The 16,958-nt window shown below is 45.2% G+C and overlaps 1 protein-coding gene across 2 annotated transcripts in view; it reads right to left on the bottom strand.

Annotated features, from left to right (window-relative positions):
• SLC16A2 (solute carrier family 16 member 2) overlaps window positions 1–16,958 on the bottom strand; it is an 85,503-nt gene that overhangs the window by 30,207 nt on the left and 38,338 nt on the right. The window contains exon 1 of one of the 2 annotated variants that reach the window (XM_075573516.1): window positions 7,220–7,364. The exons of the other annotated variant lie outside the window; for it this stretch is intronic. Coding sequence (XP_075429631.1) covers window positions 7,220–7,349 — 130 coding nt within the window. The 5' untranslated portion in view covers window positions 7,350–7,364. Of the gene's footprint in view, window positions 1–7,219; window positions 7,365–16,958 lie in introns of those variants that run through there. 2 annotated transcript variants of the gene reach the window in all.

Genomic DNA, 16,958 nt, shown 5'->3' on the forward strand with positions numbered 1-16,958 from the left:
CCAGAGAACATTGTTCTAGAAGTCTTGTGACTCATCTATGTGCTCTTAGGTGAACTTCAGATGGGCAGCAATGTTCTTTTAGAGAGCAGTAGTTTCCTCCTGGCTATCCTTCCATGAACACCATTCTTGTTCAGTGTTTTTCTGATCAGTGAGTTATAAACACCGTTGTTAGCCAAGGCGAGAGTGGTCTGCAGATCCTTAGATGTTACTCTGGGCTTCTTTGTGACTCCCTGGATAATTTGCCAGTTTGTTCTTGTAGAGATTTTGGTAGGACGACCGCTCCTGGGTAGAGTGACTGTGGTCTTAAGCTTTCTCCATCTGTCTGACATGGGATTGGTGGAGCCCCAAATCCTTAGAAATGCTTGTGTAACCCTTTCTAGACTGATGAGCATCAATACCGGCTTTTCTGAGGTCCTCAGAGATTTCTTGGCATGACGTGTTTCCACACACCTGTAAGGTGAAGACCAAACTCACAACGTTTCTGATATTTATATAAGGCGTCGCCTTCCAAACTCACACCTGATCTACCTAATTATTTAATTGCCTGGTTCTAATTATCCCCTTTAATTTAGCTGAAAATACCAAGGTGTCACTTACTTTTGCACATACCCTGGCTCTTAATTACTAGTTTGTCTAATTCATACATAATTTTGTTTCAAAAGACATGGAATCGGTTAATATAAACCCTATTTGATATTTAAGAAAGACTGGTTTTGATTCAAGAAGGTTATCATGGAAAAACTATGGAATTTCCATAATTATCATTGTGGTTCACAATTTTTTTCTTGGCACAGTGCTTGTGTGTGTGTATATAATATATATATATTATACACACTGTATATATAAACACACACACACCGTGGTGAGAAAAAGTCTGTGAACCACAACGATAATTATGGTTTATTTTTTATTTTTATATATATATATATATATATATATATATATATATATATATATATATATATATATATATATATATATCCAATAAAGAATATCACTTGTGAGCACATTCACATGTCTTAGACAGGTCTGCACCCCTGACTTTCATCCATTATCACCTAGCATACAGTGCTCCCACTGCAGCAAGGGATTCTGGGAAATGACATGCAAATGAGCACACAATGTGTCACCTTTTGCCTGGAATATCCATTCACATGGAGCTCACATGTCTGTGAGGGGTTTGACTTGCTTTGGTAGTCCCATTCTAGTCCCATTCTGTGCTTAAAAGCTGTGTGAACAGCGATGCATTTGCTTAAATGGGCTCCATGTGAATGGATATTCCAGGCAAAAGGTGGCACATTGTGAGTCATTTGCATGTCATTTCCCAGAATCCCTTGCTGCAGTGGGAGCACTGTATGCTAGGTGATAATGGTTGAAAGGCAGGGTTGCAGACCTGTCTAAGACATGTGATTGTGCTCACAAGTGATATTCTTTACTGGCTATATGCTAACGGTGGAGTTTTTTTGTTGCCTTTTCCCCCCACCATAACGTAATATATATATATATATATATATATATATATATATATATATATATATATATATATATATATATATAATGTATGTATTAATGTATTGTAAAATACAGTACTAAAAGTGATAACAATGAAACATTCCAATTAAAAAAAAAATTCTGCCAACACACATACATACGTACGTACATACTATATGTATACACATACACACACACAATATATGTACACACGTGCACACGTACACACACAGTATATGTACACACACAGTATATGTACACACGTACACACACAGTATATGTACACACACAGTATATGTACACACGTACACACACAGTATATGTACACACACAGTATATGTACACACGTACACACACAGTATATGTACACACGCACACACACAGTATATGTACACACACAGTATATGTAGACACGCACACACACAGTATGTGTACACATGTACACACACAGTATAAGTAGACACGCACACACACAGTATGTGTACACACGTACACGCACAGTATATGTACACACACAGTATATTTATACACTTATAACGATGTGCATGTTGATTTCAAAGTTAAATGAATTCCCAAACGTGCCGTGTATGACAGTATGTGTGCCGTGTATGACAGTATGTGTGCCGTGTATGACAGTATGTGTGCCGTGTATGACAGTATGTGTGCCGTGTATGACAGTATGTGTGCCGTGTATGACAGTATGTGTGCCCTGCAGAACTGACTTGATGTGTCAGCATACAGTACTGTAGTTAGATCAGATCAGACTGTAAAATGATTAGCTATGTTACCCAGCCGTGCAGTTTCCAAATACTCAGAACTGGCTCCCGCCGTGTCTGTCACCTGTGACCTTCACCTGAGGGAACTCGCCTTCAACTACGACCTTCAGCTTGTTATTTCTGCCTTATCGCTCACTCTGCAAACCTGTCTGACCATCCATCCGTGCGATTATGTGAGCCTGCAGAAGATCATATACACTGTACCCATGGCCTGATACACAGGCAAACCAGGAATTATTTAATAAGGCTGGAAGGAGGCCACGTCAGTCTATGTTCCCTTCTGAACGTGTGTCTATATCTGTGTGTGTGTGCATGCGTGTAACTATATCTGTGTGTTCCTATATCTGTGTGTGTGTGTGTGTGTGTGCATGCGTGTAACTATATCTGTGTGTGTGTGTGTGTGTGTGTGTGTGTGTGTGTGTGCATGCGTGTAACTATATCTGTGTGTTCCTATATCTGTGTGTGTGTGTGCATGCGTGTAACTATATCTGTGTGTGTGTGCATGCGTGTAACTATATCCTTTCCTGGACACCCTGTAAAGTAAAAAATGAGAGGCAATACTGGACGTATTACCTCTCTTGGCGTGTATGTGTATACCGGTATTACCTCTCTGGGCGTGTATGTGTATACCGGTATTACCTCTCTGGGCGTGTATGTGTATACCGGTATTACCTCTCTGGGCGTGTATGTGTATACCGGTATTACCTCTCTGGGCGTGTATGTGTATACCGGTATTACCTCTCTGGGCGTGTATGTGTATACCGGTATTACCTCTCTGGACGTGTATGTGTATACCGGTATTACCTCTCTGGGCGTGTATGTGTATACCGGTATTACCTCTCTGGGCGTGTATGTGTATACCGGTATTACCTCTCGGGCGTGTTTGTGTATACCGGTATTACCTCTCGGGGCGTGTATGTGTATACCGGTATTACCTCTCTGGCGTGTATGTGTATACCGGTATTACCTCTCTGGGCATGTATGTGTATACCGGTATTACCTCTCTGGGCGTGTATGTGTATACCGGTATTACCTCTCTGGGCGTGTATGTGTATACCGGTATTACCTCTCTGGACATGTATGTGTATACCGGTATTACCTCTCTGGGCGTGTATGTGTATACCGGTATTACCTCTCTGGGCGTGTATGTGTATACCGGTATTACCTCTCTGGGCATGTATGTGTATACCGGTATTAGCTCTCTGGGTGTGTATGTTGTGTATACCGGTATTACCTCTCTGGGCGTGTATGTGTATACCGGTATTACCTCTCGGGGCGTGTATGTGTATACCGGTATTACCTCTCTGGCGTGTATGTGTATACCGGTATTACCTCTCTGGGCGTGTATGTGTATACCGGTATTACCTCTCTGGACGTGTATGTGTATACCGATATTACCTCTCTGGGCGTGTATGTGTATACCGGTATTACCTCTCTGGGCGTGTATGTGTATACCGGTATTACCTCTCTGGGCATGTATGTGTATACCGGTATTACCTCTCTGGGCATGTATGTGTATACCGGTATTACCTCTCTGGCCGTGTATGTGTATACCGGTATTACCTCTCTGGGCATGTATGTGTATACCGGTATTACCTCTCTGGGCGTGTATGTGTATACCGGTATTACCTCTCTGGGCGTGTATGTGTATACCGGTATTACCTCTCTGGGCATGTATGTGTATACCGGTATTACCTCTCTGGACGTGTATGTGTATACCGGTATTACCTCTCTGGGCATGTATGTGTATACCGGTATTACCTCTCTGGACGTGTATGTGTATACCGGTATTACCTCTCTGGACGTGTATGTGTATACCGGTATTACCTCTCTGGGCGTGTATGTGTATACCGGTATTACCTCTCTGGGCATGTATGTGTATACCGGTATTAGCTCTCTGGGTGTGTATGTTGTGTATACCGGTATTACCTCTCTGGGCGTGTATGTGTATACCGGTATTACCTCTCGGGGCGTGTATGTGTATACCGGTATTACCTCTCTGGCGTGTATGTGTATACCGGTATTACCTCTCTGGGCGTGTATGTGTATACCGGTATTACCTCTCTGGACGTGTATGTGTATACCGATATTACCTCTCTGGGCGTGTATGTGTATACCGGTATTACCTCTCTGGGCGTGTATGTGTATACCGGTATTACCTCTCTGGGCATGTATGTGTATACCGATATTACCTCTCTGGGCGTGTATGTGTATACCGGTATTACCTCTCTGGGCGTGTATGTGTATACCGGTATTACCTCTCTGGGCATGTATGTGTATACCGGTATTACCTCTCTGGGCATGTATGTGTATACCGGTATTACCTCTCTGGGCGTGTATGTGTATACCGGTATTACCTCTCTGGGCATGTATGTGTATACCGGTATTACCTCTCTGGGCGTGTATGTGTATACCGGTATTACCTCTCTGGGCGTGTATGTGTATACCGGTATTACCTCTCTGGGCATGTATGTGTATACCGGTATTACCTCTCTGGACGTGTATGTGTATACCGGTATTACCTCTCTGGGCATGTATGTGTATACCGGTATTACCTCTCTGGACGTGTATGTGTATACCGGTATTACCTCTCTGGACGTGTATGTGTATACCGGTATGTACATTATATATTGAGATAGTTAAATTTAGGCAATTTTCACCCATTTTTGGAGCGCTTGATTTAAATCCGCCATTGACATTAATTTGTATTCTCCGTCCAGGCCTGTATCGTTATGTTTTATTTATCTTTGGTTGCCAATACTTCTCGCTCACTTCAGCCCGTGGATATCTCGGGAATAAATTCCACTTAATACAGACATCGTTCTGCCCTGGCACATTTCTACAGATCAGAACTTTACTTCCAGAGAAAACAACTGGATGCTTTCCTAGTACAGCATGTGACCAGGATGAGTAACGAAAAGAAAATGCTCAGAGGAAGAGTGGGAAGTATTACTGCACTAAAAAAACCAAAAACGTAGTGGATGTGAGCATCTTCCGCCCAGCGGAGGCGAACGCGGTTTAAGAGAATAAAGATACGCGTGGAACAGACACCAGGGATTCTACAGACGTGAAAAGGTTAAATGAAGTCTGCGGCGATACAGCCGTTTCGGAAATGAAGTATGTGGGGTCCGTGTTCTTTACCTGCTGACAATTTATTACAGCATTGTGTTTGCTTTTCAGAGAACAATACTCTTTATAGTCCGAGGTTCTGGACAGCTTTCCAACCAATTTTAAGAACCTTCTTTTAGGCCAATATAATACTTCACCAATAAAAGCACCCAACCTCGACCAGGCCAGGTTCAAAGGCTAGCTTAGGGGTGGGCCGAATATGGGGGCGATGACCTTGAGGTACTCCTCACCACTATGCCTGCTCATTTTCACAACATACCCCATTTGTCCTGAACACAAACGGTTCTTTGAAACCTCACATCTTATTTATTTTCACAGCACTAGCTTCTCCTCCTGTTTTGCCGAGATACAAAGGATTTCTCCAGCGTTTGAATGACGCACGGACGGACGCGCCTTCCCACGGGGACGTGGAATGCATACATTTCCTGCGCACACGGGGGAATAAGGAAACCGGCACAATTCTATGGGGGACGCTCTGCGGGGGCAGGATGCAAGGTTCTGCAACCCCCCGCCGCTTCACCCCTCAACATATTTCCGCAGGCGCCGACGCCGAGAGGGAATGTTAACGTCTCTCCCGTCGCAGAACGAAGACGCTTTGAAGTTTTTAAAAAAAAAACACAGTCGCAACAAAGAGGGAAGTGCAAAATATATATATATACCGTGTGATCCAAGCAAAACAGCAGAACAAACAGTCCCAACGTGGGTGCAGGGAAGCGCGTGTCTCAGTCGGGTTAGAAAGGAAAAGGTTTTAGGGTTCACACGGCGCATATGGAAATCATTCGTGTTTTATGAACATCTTGCTCTCTTGTATGAGGAAGCACGCCATAAATCAGGATTACCATTAATGGGATACATTTTACCAAGAACTGCTGACATAAGCAGAGGCACAGGCAGGGAAACGATTCTGTGTTGTGGCCTCTCCCCAAAATTCTGAGGGCGCTCCCAAGGCCAGTCCTGTTTAAGCTGGTTACATGACCCCCCCCCTACCCTCGCCTCCCCAAAAATCAGATTATCACCGAGGTGTCACATTGTCGCAAAAACAAACCCGGAGATTATTGGAAGAAGATCGTAAAATAAAAACGCAAACTTTTTAGTAAAAAAATAAATAAAAACAAATGAATGAATATTATAACGTTTGCATTTTATGCAGAATAAACCCCCCCAAAAATGTGTCAAAAAAAAAAAAATCTAATTAAAAAAAAAACTCATGGCTTAAAAACAAATGATGGTCAGTTAAAATAGCCGGATGTATGTTATAAAAACATTATTGGGGGGATGTAACACAATGGGATGTGATACAATGTCAGAACCTGTGACCCCAATAAAGAAAAATTTGAAGTTGAAAAAAAAAACAAATGGTGGGATTGAAGGTAATTAACAAAAACAAACAGCATTTAAAAAAGAAAAACTCGAATCTTAGCACGGGGAGGTAAAATACAAAATAAAAGCACGTACCGTGTATTATTCTGTAACAGGGACCCACAAAATTCAACTATTTTTTACCTAAAAACAAACAGCTTTCTGCTCCTTTTCTCCTCTTTCCAATACCTAATAAAAATCATTCAAAATGTGTATTTAATACCGGCAGCATTACTCACATGGGAGGAAATTACATCTGTTTTCAAAGGGTTAAAACACTACATATATTCACAAGCAACATTTAGGATGCAGCAGCAGCAGCAGCAAGAAAAGTGTCAAAGTTGTGCAGAAAATATTAAAAAGCGAATACTATATATATATATATATATATATATATATATATATATATATATATCCGCAAACACACATTCATGATTAAGATGTTTTGTTGACTTCATACTCACCGATAAGTCGTGTTTGTGAAACGTGTTTCCCTGGGGAATGTTTTGTACTAATCACTACAAGTCCCGAACAAGTAATTATTACTTCTGCTCCACTCTGCACGGACATATCCGACCCCTTACTAATGTCCATTTCACTGTCAGTTGTAGGGTCTCTTTGCACTTAACACTGCGCCACAATGTATCAATTCTCTCTCTTTTATTTACCGGGATTTCCCCGCGTTTGTCTACGACGGCAGAATGAAATCCTCTTGCAAATGAATTGTTCAATTTGCTGACGCGCTCCAAACCATCCGAAAAAATAAATACAAAATCTGACCCCATGCCAGCCGCATATTCCTAAAATGAATGTACAGTCAACGTGTGTGAGGGGAACACAGTAAAACACTTGTTCACAGGAGTCTTCTCGTCCCAGGGGCGAGCGAGCGAGCGAGCGGGCAGAGGTGTGGAGTTTGGATATCGCGGGTGCAATCTCCAAGGGGAAAAAAAAAGCCTTTTTGGAAAAGAAGATGTTTTTTCTGGAAACGCGCTGCGGGTCATCGCTCACCGGGGGGAACTGTCCCACGGAGGATTGGCGGCCACTGGTTTTCTCAAGGGGGAGAAAACGTTGAAAGAGCAACGAATAATCGGGTGTGAATCTTGCGGATTTTGTTGGAGCTGGGTCCCCACACTTGTTGCAAAGAGGCATATTTATGGGTACGCTGACAGTGATGGGAGTCGAGGGGGGGCTACAATGTTCTCTTATATTACGAAGGTAACATGATCTATTGTTGCAGTTTGCAGCTCAAACTGCTGGGAATATTGGCAACAAATGATCATAAACAGGAAAGTGTTGCACAGATCTTGCTCTGCTGGGGAGATGGGATAAACCTGCTATAGAAATCTGAGGATGGTCATTGTATTAAAGCTCATTAAAAATGGCATTAAGAGTTGAATACATTTAAAAAAAAGTAGTTTTATCCAATACTACAGAACTGATTTATTTGTAAAAAAATTTCAAAAACCACACACACAAACACACAAACACACACACGTAGGATTTTGTTGGATCGCTCCTTTAACAAACACCTAGACAACTCGTATATGTTTAGATCATGTAGAATATATTACTCTGTGGTTTCGTGTTATTTTCCCATATATTACAGAATTTTCCGCCCGCACGCAATAAAATATGTAATTTTTTTCCCCGTTGAATAAAGTCATGTTATGTTAATCTCACACTTGCACAAATCATGCTTACCATACATAACGCTAGCACAACATCGAAGAGGTTTGTGTCTACAGAAGTGCTGGAACGTGACAAACATCCAGTAAAAATATGCCTGGTGGAATGTGGCATAAAAATGTGATCCAATCTATGTTATTAAAGCACACATTTTGTAAAACTTGGCTTAACTAGGCACCTAGTGCAGTGCGGTTCATCAAGTTCCAAAGATCTACAAATGTACAAGTCATTCACATATGCTCCTCACCTCCCATAGGGTGCCAAGTGTCTGGAATTGAACCGGACTGTCCTGTATTTGGACACTCTGTCCAGTAAAAAATGAGAGGTAATACTGGACATGTATGTGTATACCGGTATTACCTCTCTGGGCGTGTATGTGTATACCGGTATTACCTCTCTGGGCGTGTATGTGTATACCGGTATTACCTCTCTGGGCGTGTATGTGTATACCGGTATTACCTCTCTGGGAGTGTATGTGTATACCGGTATTACCCCTCTGGGCGTGTATGTGTATACCGGTATTACCTCTCTGGGTGTGTATGTGTATACCGGTATTACCTCTCTGGGTGTGTATGTGTATACCGGTATTACCTCTCTGGGCGTGTATGTGTATACCGGTTTTACCTCTCTGGGCGTGTATGTGTATACCGGTATTACCTCTCTGGGCGTGTATGTGTATACCGGTATTACCTCTCTGGGCGTGTATGTGTATACCGGTATTACCTCTCTGGGCGTGTATGTGTATACCGGTATTACCTCTCTGGGCGTGTATGTGTATACCGGTATTACCCCTCTGGGCGTGTATGTGTATACCGGTATTACCTCTCTGGGTGTGTATGTGTATACCGGTATTACCTCTCTGGGTGTGTATGTGTATACCGGTATTACCTCTCTGGGCGTGTATGTGTATACCGGTTTTACCTCTCTGGGCGTATATGTGTATACCGGTATTACCTCTCTGGGCGTGTATGTGTATACCGGTATTACCTCTCTGGGAGTGTATGTGTATACCGGTATTACCTCTCTGGGCGTGTATGTGTATACCGGTATTACCTCTCTGGGCGTTTATGTGTATACCGGTATTACCTCTCTGGGCGTGTATGTGTATACCGGTATTACCTCTCTGTGCATGTATGTGTATACCGGTATTACCTCTCTGGGCGTGTATGTGTATACCGGTATTACCTCTCTGGGCGTGTATGTGTATACCGGTATTACCACTCTGGGCGTATATGTGTATACCGGTATTACCTCTCTGTGCGTGTATGTGTATACCGGTATTACCTCTCTGGGCGTATATGTTTATACCGATATTACCTCTCTGGGTGTGTATGTTGTGTACACCGGTATTACCACTCTGGACGTGTATGTGTATACAGATATTACCTCTCTGGGTGTGTATGTGTATACCGGTATTACCACTCTGGGCGTGTATGTGTATACCGGTATTACCTCTCTGGGTGTGTATGTGTATACCGGTATTACCACTCTGGGCGTGTACGTATGTGTATACCGGTATTACCTCTCTGGGCGTGTATGTGTCCGGTATTACCTCTCTGGGCGTGTATGTGTATACCGGTATTACCTCTCTGGGCGTGTATGTGTCCGGTATTACCTCTCTGGGCGTGTATGTGTATACCGGTATTACCTCTCTGGGCGTGTATGTGTATACCGGTATTACCTCTCATTTTTTACTGGACAGAGTGTCCAAATACAGGATTTCCCACCATTGTGCCCAGTATTTTTGGAGAAGCCGCCTGGTAACCCTATCCTCCCATAGTAGCAGCCAAATTAAATGTCGGTGGGGGAAAAACACTAAATTGTGGGGTTTGGGTCACTTTATCTCATCAGGCACCAAATATATAGAGTGTAAGCTCTGCGGGGTAGGGACTGCGTCTGTAACATTCCTATGTGCTGCGTACCGCGCGCTGTACTGTGATTGTGACGCGCTTTGAGTTCCATTGGGAGAAAAGCGCTGTATGAAATAAAGTTATTATTATTTATAAAGACACCTGGAATAAGGGATTTCACGCTCCCCAGAATGATAGGCGCAAGTCCCCACTTCAAGTTCCCAACCCTCTTTAACCTTTCAATATTTTGGGAGCTGCTCAAAGTCTCACCCTGCCTATGAAATAACGGTTACATTAGGCAGTAGCGCAGATCGGGTGGCACGCAATGAGTTAAATGCCACTTGGGCTGTAACCAAAATAAATAGGAAGTACAATTATTTAAAAAAACAAGATTTTTAGGTCTTATAAAATTTTTTTACAAAGTGTGTGTTGCCGGGGGGCTCAAACCCCAGTCCTAAAGACTCCCAACAGGTCAGGTTTTCAGGATATCCCAGCTTCAGCACAGGTGGCTCAATCAGTGGCTGAGTCTTTGACTGAGCCACCTGTGCTGACGCAGGGAGCCACTCTGAGCCACCTGTGCTGAAGCTGGGATATCCTGAACACCTGACCTGTTGGGGGGGTCTTTAGGACTGGAGTTGAGCCCCCCTATAGGAATCCATTGCTTAGTGTAACTTGTTACAACACAAAGCCCTTTGCCCACCCTCGACGTGTCAATGTAAAGGCTGCAGTGTGCCGCATAACGTGTCACTATAGTCACTGCAATCGTGACAAAAGGTGACACTGCTATGTTAACGCCTCTCCAAAGATCTTGCAGGCTAAAACATTGAAGCAAGGGATCAGAAGCGCAAATACTCCCAAGATATGTGGGGAAATAGAAAGACGCACAATAGTGCAATAATGCACAATAGTGCAATAACGCATGAACCAACACTACGATGGAACTTTACAAATATCTCACTCACAGCGGCGAGGTTTAGGAGGCGTTGTGGTTATTCGGAGTTACCCACTCTTAGGGGATGTCTTTCCAATGCGTGGTGATGGATAATTCTCAGGAACAGGGTAGAGAATTCCCATAAGTGAACAGAACAGAGAGGACACAAATAGTGTAGATTGTTATATAGGCAAATAAACAAAAGTATTACACTTACATAAGTGTTAGAGGTGCAGGCACGTGGCCCACCCTGGGTCAGAATGTAGCACCTGTAGTGGCCGTCCACGGGGAATGCTGTCCAGTTACCGGTAGGAACCAGGCAAAACTTGGTCCAGGATCCTCAGATTGTTCTTCCACAACACCCAGGGGGGCTCCAGGTGGTCTGCTCACTCACCCTACGCGTTTCACTCACCCTATGCGTTTCACTCACCCTACGCGTTTCACTCAAAGAGCTTCCTCAGGGGTTAATGGGCTAAAACATTGCAATACCAACAGATAATTATAAATCCACGCGTGGCGCACGGTCTCCGCCATCTCCGCTGTTTCTAACACGCAGGAAATTACCAGCGCTAAAAACAGCCGGTTACCCCGCCCACACGGAAAGGGACACTTGCTTGTGGTTGTTTCGCGGCGGCCAAAAGACCGCACACGGCCCCTCCGCCGCAAACGATCCGCCGCTGGGACCCCCGCCACCGGCAGCTTCCAAGGTAAGTTTTACATGATGGAGTAGGGGGTTAATTTAAGGGGTATTAGGGTAAGACAGGTACCAGCGGCGAGGTGAGTCGGGGGCCAACCAGCTGCAACCAAATGACCGTTAACCACTTCACTGCCAGGAGGGCCAGCAGCAAGATCACACGATGGCCCCCCCATTTAAAGTAGGAATCTAGAAGGGGTCAAAATAATATCTAAATAAATGTTGACACTCAGAAACAGAGTTCTCTTCTGGGTGCGTGTGGGGGATTTTCTGGGTGCGTGTGTGTGGGATTTCTGGGTGCGTGTGTGTGTGGGATTTTGTGTGTGTGTGTGTGTGTATGGGATTTTCTGTGTGTGTGTGTGTGTGTATGGGATTTTCTGGATGTGTGTGTGTGGGATTTTCTGTGTGTGTGTGTATGGGATTTTCTGGATGTGTGTGTGTGGGATTTTCTGTGTGTGCGTGTGTTGGATTTTCTGGATGTGTGTGTGTGTGTGTATGGGATTTTCTGGGTGTGTGTGGGGGATTTTCTGGGTGTGTGTGTGGGATTTTCTGGGTGCGTATGTGGGATTTTCTGGGTGTGTGTGGGGGATTTTCTGGGTGTGTGTGTGGGATTTTCTGGGTGTGTGTGGGGGATTTTCTGGGTGTGTGTGGGGGATTTTCTGGGTGCGTGTGTGGGATTTTCTGGGTGCGTGTGTGTGATTTTCTGGGTGTGTGTGGGGGATTTTCTGGGTGTGTGTGTGGGATTTTCTGGGTGTGTGTGTGTATGGGATTTTCTGGGTGCGTGTGTGGGATTTTCTGGGTGTGCGTGTGTGGGATTTTCTGGATGCGTGTGTTGGATTTTCTGGATGTGTGTGTGGGATTTTCTGGGTGCGTGTGTGGGATTTTCTGGATGCGTGTGTTGGATTTTCTGGATGTGTGTATGGGATTTTCTGGGTGTGTGTGTGGGATTTTCGGTGTGTGTGTGTGTGTGTATGGGATTTTCTGGGTGTGTGTGTATGGGATTTTCTGGATGTGCGTGTGGGGGATTTTCTGGGTGCGTGTGTGGGATTTTCTGGGTGTGCGTGTGTGGGATTTTCTGGGTGCGTGTGTTGGATTTTCTGGGTGTGTGGGGGGGATTTTCTGGATGTGTGTGTGGGGGATTTTCTGGATGTGCGTGTGTGGAATTTTCTGGATGTGCGTGTGTGGGATTTTCTGGATGTGCGTGTGTGGGATTTTCTGGGTGCATGTGTGTGGGATTTTCTGGATGTGTGTGGGGGATTTTCTGGGTGCGTGTGGGGGATTTTCTGGATGTGTGTGTGGGAGTTTCTGGGTGTGTGTGTGGGATTTTCTGGGTGTGTGTGGGGGATTTTCTGGGTGCGTGTGGGATTTCTGGGTGCGTGTGTGTGGGGGATTTTCTGGGTGTGTGTGTGGGATTTTCTGGGTGTGTGTGGGATTTTCTGGATGCCTGTGTGGGATTTTCTGGGTGCGTGTGTTGGATTTTCTGGATGTGTGTGTGTGGGATTTTCTGTGTGCGTGTGTTGGATTTTCTGGGTGCGTGTGTTGGATTTTCTGGATGTGCGTGGGGGATTTTCTGGATGTGTGTGTGGGATTTTCTGGGTGTGTGTGGGATTTTCTGGATGCCTGTGTGGGATTTTCTGGGTGCGTGTGTTGGATTTTCTGGATGTGTGTGTGTGGGATTTTCTGTGTGCGTGTGTTGGATTTTCTGGGTGCGTGTGTTGGATTTTCTGGATGTGCGTGTGTGGGATTTCTGGGTGCGTGTGTGTGTCGGATTTTCTGGGTGTGTGTGTGGGATTTTCTGGGTGTGTGTGTGGGATTTTCTGGATGCCTGTGTGGGATTTTCTGGGTGCGTGTGTTGGATTTTCTGGATGTGTGTGTGGGATTTTCTGGATGTGCGTGGGTGGGATTTTCTGGATGTGTGTGTGTGTGGGATTTTCTGGATGCCTGTGTGGGATTTTCTGGGTGCGTGTGTTGGATTTTCTGGATGTGTGTGTGTGGGATTTTCTGGATGTGTGTGTGGGATTTTCTGGATGTGTGTGTGTGGGATTTTCTGGATGTGCGTGTGTGGGATTTTCTGGATGTGCGTGTGTGGGATTTTCTGGATGTGCGTGTGTGGGATTTTCTGGGTGCGTGTGGGGGATTTTCTGGGTGCGTGTGTGGGATTTTCTGGGTGCGTGTGTGGGATTTTCTGGGTGCGTGTGTGGGATTTTCTGGGTGCGTGTGGGGGATTTTCTGGGTGCGTGTGGGGGATTTTCTGGGTGCGTGTGTGTGTGGGGGATTTTCTGGGTGCGTGTGGGGGATTTTCTGGGTGCGTGTGTGTGTGGGGGATTTTCTGCATGTGTGTGTGGGATTTTCTGGGTGCGTGTGTTGGATTTTCTGGATGTGTGTGTGTGGGATTTTCTGGATGTGTGTGTGTGTGGGATTTCTGGGTGTGTGTGTTGGATTTTCTGGGTGCCTGTGTGGGATTTTCTGGATGCCTGTGTGGGATTTTCTGGATGTGTGTGGGGGATTTTCTGGGTGCGTGTGTTGGATTTTCTGGATGTGTGTGTGTGGGATTTTCTGGATGTGTGTGTGTGGGATTTTCTGGATGTGTGTGTGTGGGATTTTCTGTGTGCGTGTGTGTGGGATTTTCTGTGTGTGCGTGTGTGGGATTTTCTGGATGTGTGTATGGGATTTTCTGGATGTGTGTGTGTGGGATTTTCTGTGTGCGTGTGTGTGGGTTTTTCTGTGTGTGCGTGTGTGGGATTTTCTGGATGTGTGTATGGGATTTTCTGGATGTGTGTGTGTGGGATTTCTGTGTGTGTGTGGGGGGGATTTTCTGTGTGTGTGTGTGTGTGTGTATGGGATTTTCTGGATGCCTGTGTGGGATTTTCTGTGTGTGCGTGTGTTGGATTTTCTGGATGTGTGTGTGTGTGGGGGATTTTCTGTGTGTGTGTGTGGGATTTTCTGGATGTGCGTGTGTTGGATTTTCTGGATGTGTGTGTGTGTGTGTGATTTTCTGTGTGTGTGTGTATGGGATTTTCTGGATGTGTGTGGGGGGGATTTTCTGGATGTGTGTGTGTGTGTGGGATTTTCTGGATGTGTGTGTGTGTGGGATTTTCTGGATGTGTGTGTGTGTGGGATTTTCTGTGTGTGTGTGTGTATGGGATTTTCTGGATGTGCGTGTGGGGGATTTTCTGGATGTGTGTGTATGGGATTTTCTGGGTGCGTGTGTTGAATTTTCTGGGTGCGTGTGTTGGATTTTCTGTGTGCGTGTGTTGGATTTTCTGGGTGGGTGTGTTGGATTTTCTGGGTGCGTGTGTGGGATTTTCTGGGTGCGTGTGTTGGATTTTCTGGGTGCGTGTGTTGGATTTTCTGGGTGCGTGTGTTGGATTTTCTGGGTGCGTGTGTTGGATTTTCTGGGTGCGTGTGTTGGATTTTCTGGGTGCGTGTGTTGGATTTTCTGGGTGCGTGTGTTGGATTTTCTGGGTGCGTGTGTTGGATTTTCTGGGTGTGTGGGGGATTTTCTGGGTGCGTGTGTTGGATTTTCTGGGTGCGTGTGGGGGATTTTCTGGGTGCGTGTGGGGGATTTTCTGGGTGCGTGTGTGTGGGGGGGATTTTCTGGGTGCGTGTGGGGGATTTTCTGGGTGCGTGTGGGGGATTTTCTGGGTGCGTGTGTGTGTGGGGGATTTTCTGCATGTGTGGGGGATTTTCTGCATGTGTGGGGGATTTTCTGGGTGCGTGTGTGGGATTTTCTGGGTGCGTGTGTTGGATTTTCTGGATGTGTGTGTGTGGGATTTCTGGGTGTGTGTGTGTGGGATTTTCTGGGTGCCTGTGTGAGATTTTCTGGATGCCTGTGTGGGATTTTCTGGATGTGTGTGTGTGGGATTTTCTGGATGTGTGTGGGGGATTTTCTGGGTGTGTGTTGGATTTTCTGGATGTGTGTGTGTGGGATTTTCTGGATGTGTGTGTGTGGGATTTTCTGGATGTGTGTGTGTGGCATTTTCTGTGTGCGTGTGTGTGGCATTTTCTGTGTGTGCGTGTGTGGGATTTTCTGGATGTGTGTATGGGATTTTCTGGATGTGTGTGTGTGGGATTTCTGGGTGTGTGTGTGGGATTTTCTGTGTGTGTGTGTGTATGGGATTTTCTGGATGCCTGTGTGGGATTTTCTGGGTGTGTGTGTTGGATTTTCTGTGTGTGCGTGTGTTGGATTTTCTGGATGTGTGTGTGTGTGTGGGATTTTCTGTGTGTGTGTGTGGGATTTTCTGGATGTGCGTGTGTTGGATTTTCTGGATGTGTGTGTGTGTGGGATTTTCTGTGTGTGTGTATGGGATTTTCTGGATGTGCGTGTGGGGTTTTTTCTGGATGTGTGTGGGGGGGGATTTTCTGGATGTGTGTGTGTGTGGGATTTTCTGTGTGTGTGTGTGTGTGTGTGTGTGTATGGGATTTTCTGGATGTGCGTGGGGGGGATTTTCTGGATGTGTGTGTGTGTGTGGGGGATTTTCTGGAAGTGTGTGTGTATGGGATTTTCTGGATGTGCGTGTGGGGGATTTTCTGGATGTGCGTGTGTGGGATTTTCTGGGTGCGTGTGTTGGATTTTCTGGGTGTGTGTGTTGGATTTTCTGTGTGCGTGTGTTGGATTTTCTGGGTGTGTGTGTTGGATTTTCTGGTTGTGTGTGTTGAATTTTCTGGGTGTGTGTGTTGGATTTTCTGGGTGTGTGTGTGTGGGATTTTCTGGGTGCGTGTGTTGGATTTTCTGTGTGCGTGTGTTGGATTTTCTGGGTGTGTGTGTTGGATTTTCTAGGTGTGTGTGTTGGATTTTCTGGGTGCGTGTGTTGGATTTTCTGGGTGCGTGTGTTGGATTTTCTGGGTGCGTGTTGGATTTTCTGGGTGCGTGTGTTGGATTTTCTGGGTGCGTGTGTTGGATTTTCTGGGTGCGTGTGTTGGATTTTCTGGGTGCGTGTGTTGGATTTTCTGGGTGCGTGTGTTGGATTTTCTGGGTGCGTGTGTTGGATTTTCTGGGTGCGTGTGTGTTGGATTTTCTGGATGTGCGTGTGTGGGATTTT

The sequence above is a fragment of the Ascaphus truei genome, chromosome 16 (genome assembly GCF_040206685.1).
Source record: "Ascaphus truei isolate aAscTru1 chromosome 16, aAscTru1.hap1, whole genome shotgun sequence".
Lineage (NCBI taxonomy): Eukaryota > Metazoa > Chordata > Amphibia > Anura > Ascaphidae > Ascaphus > Ascaphus truei.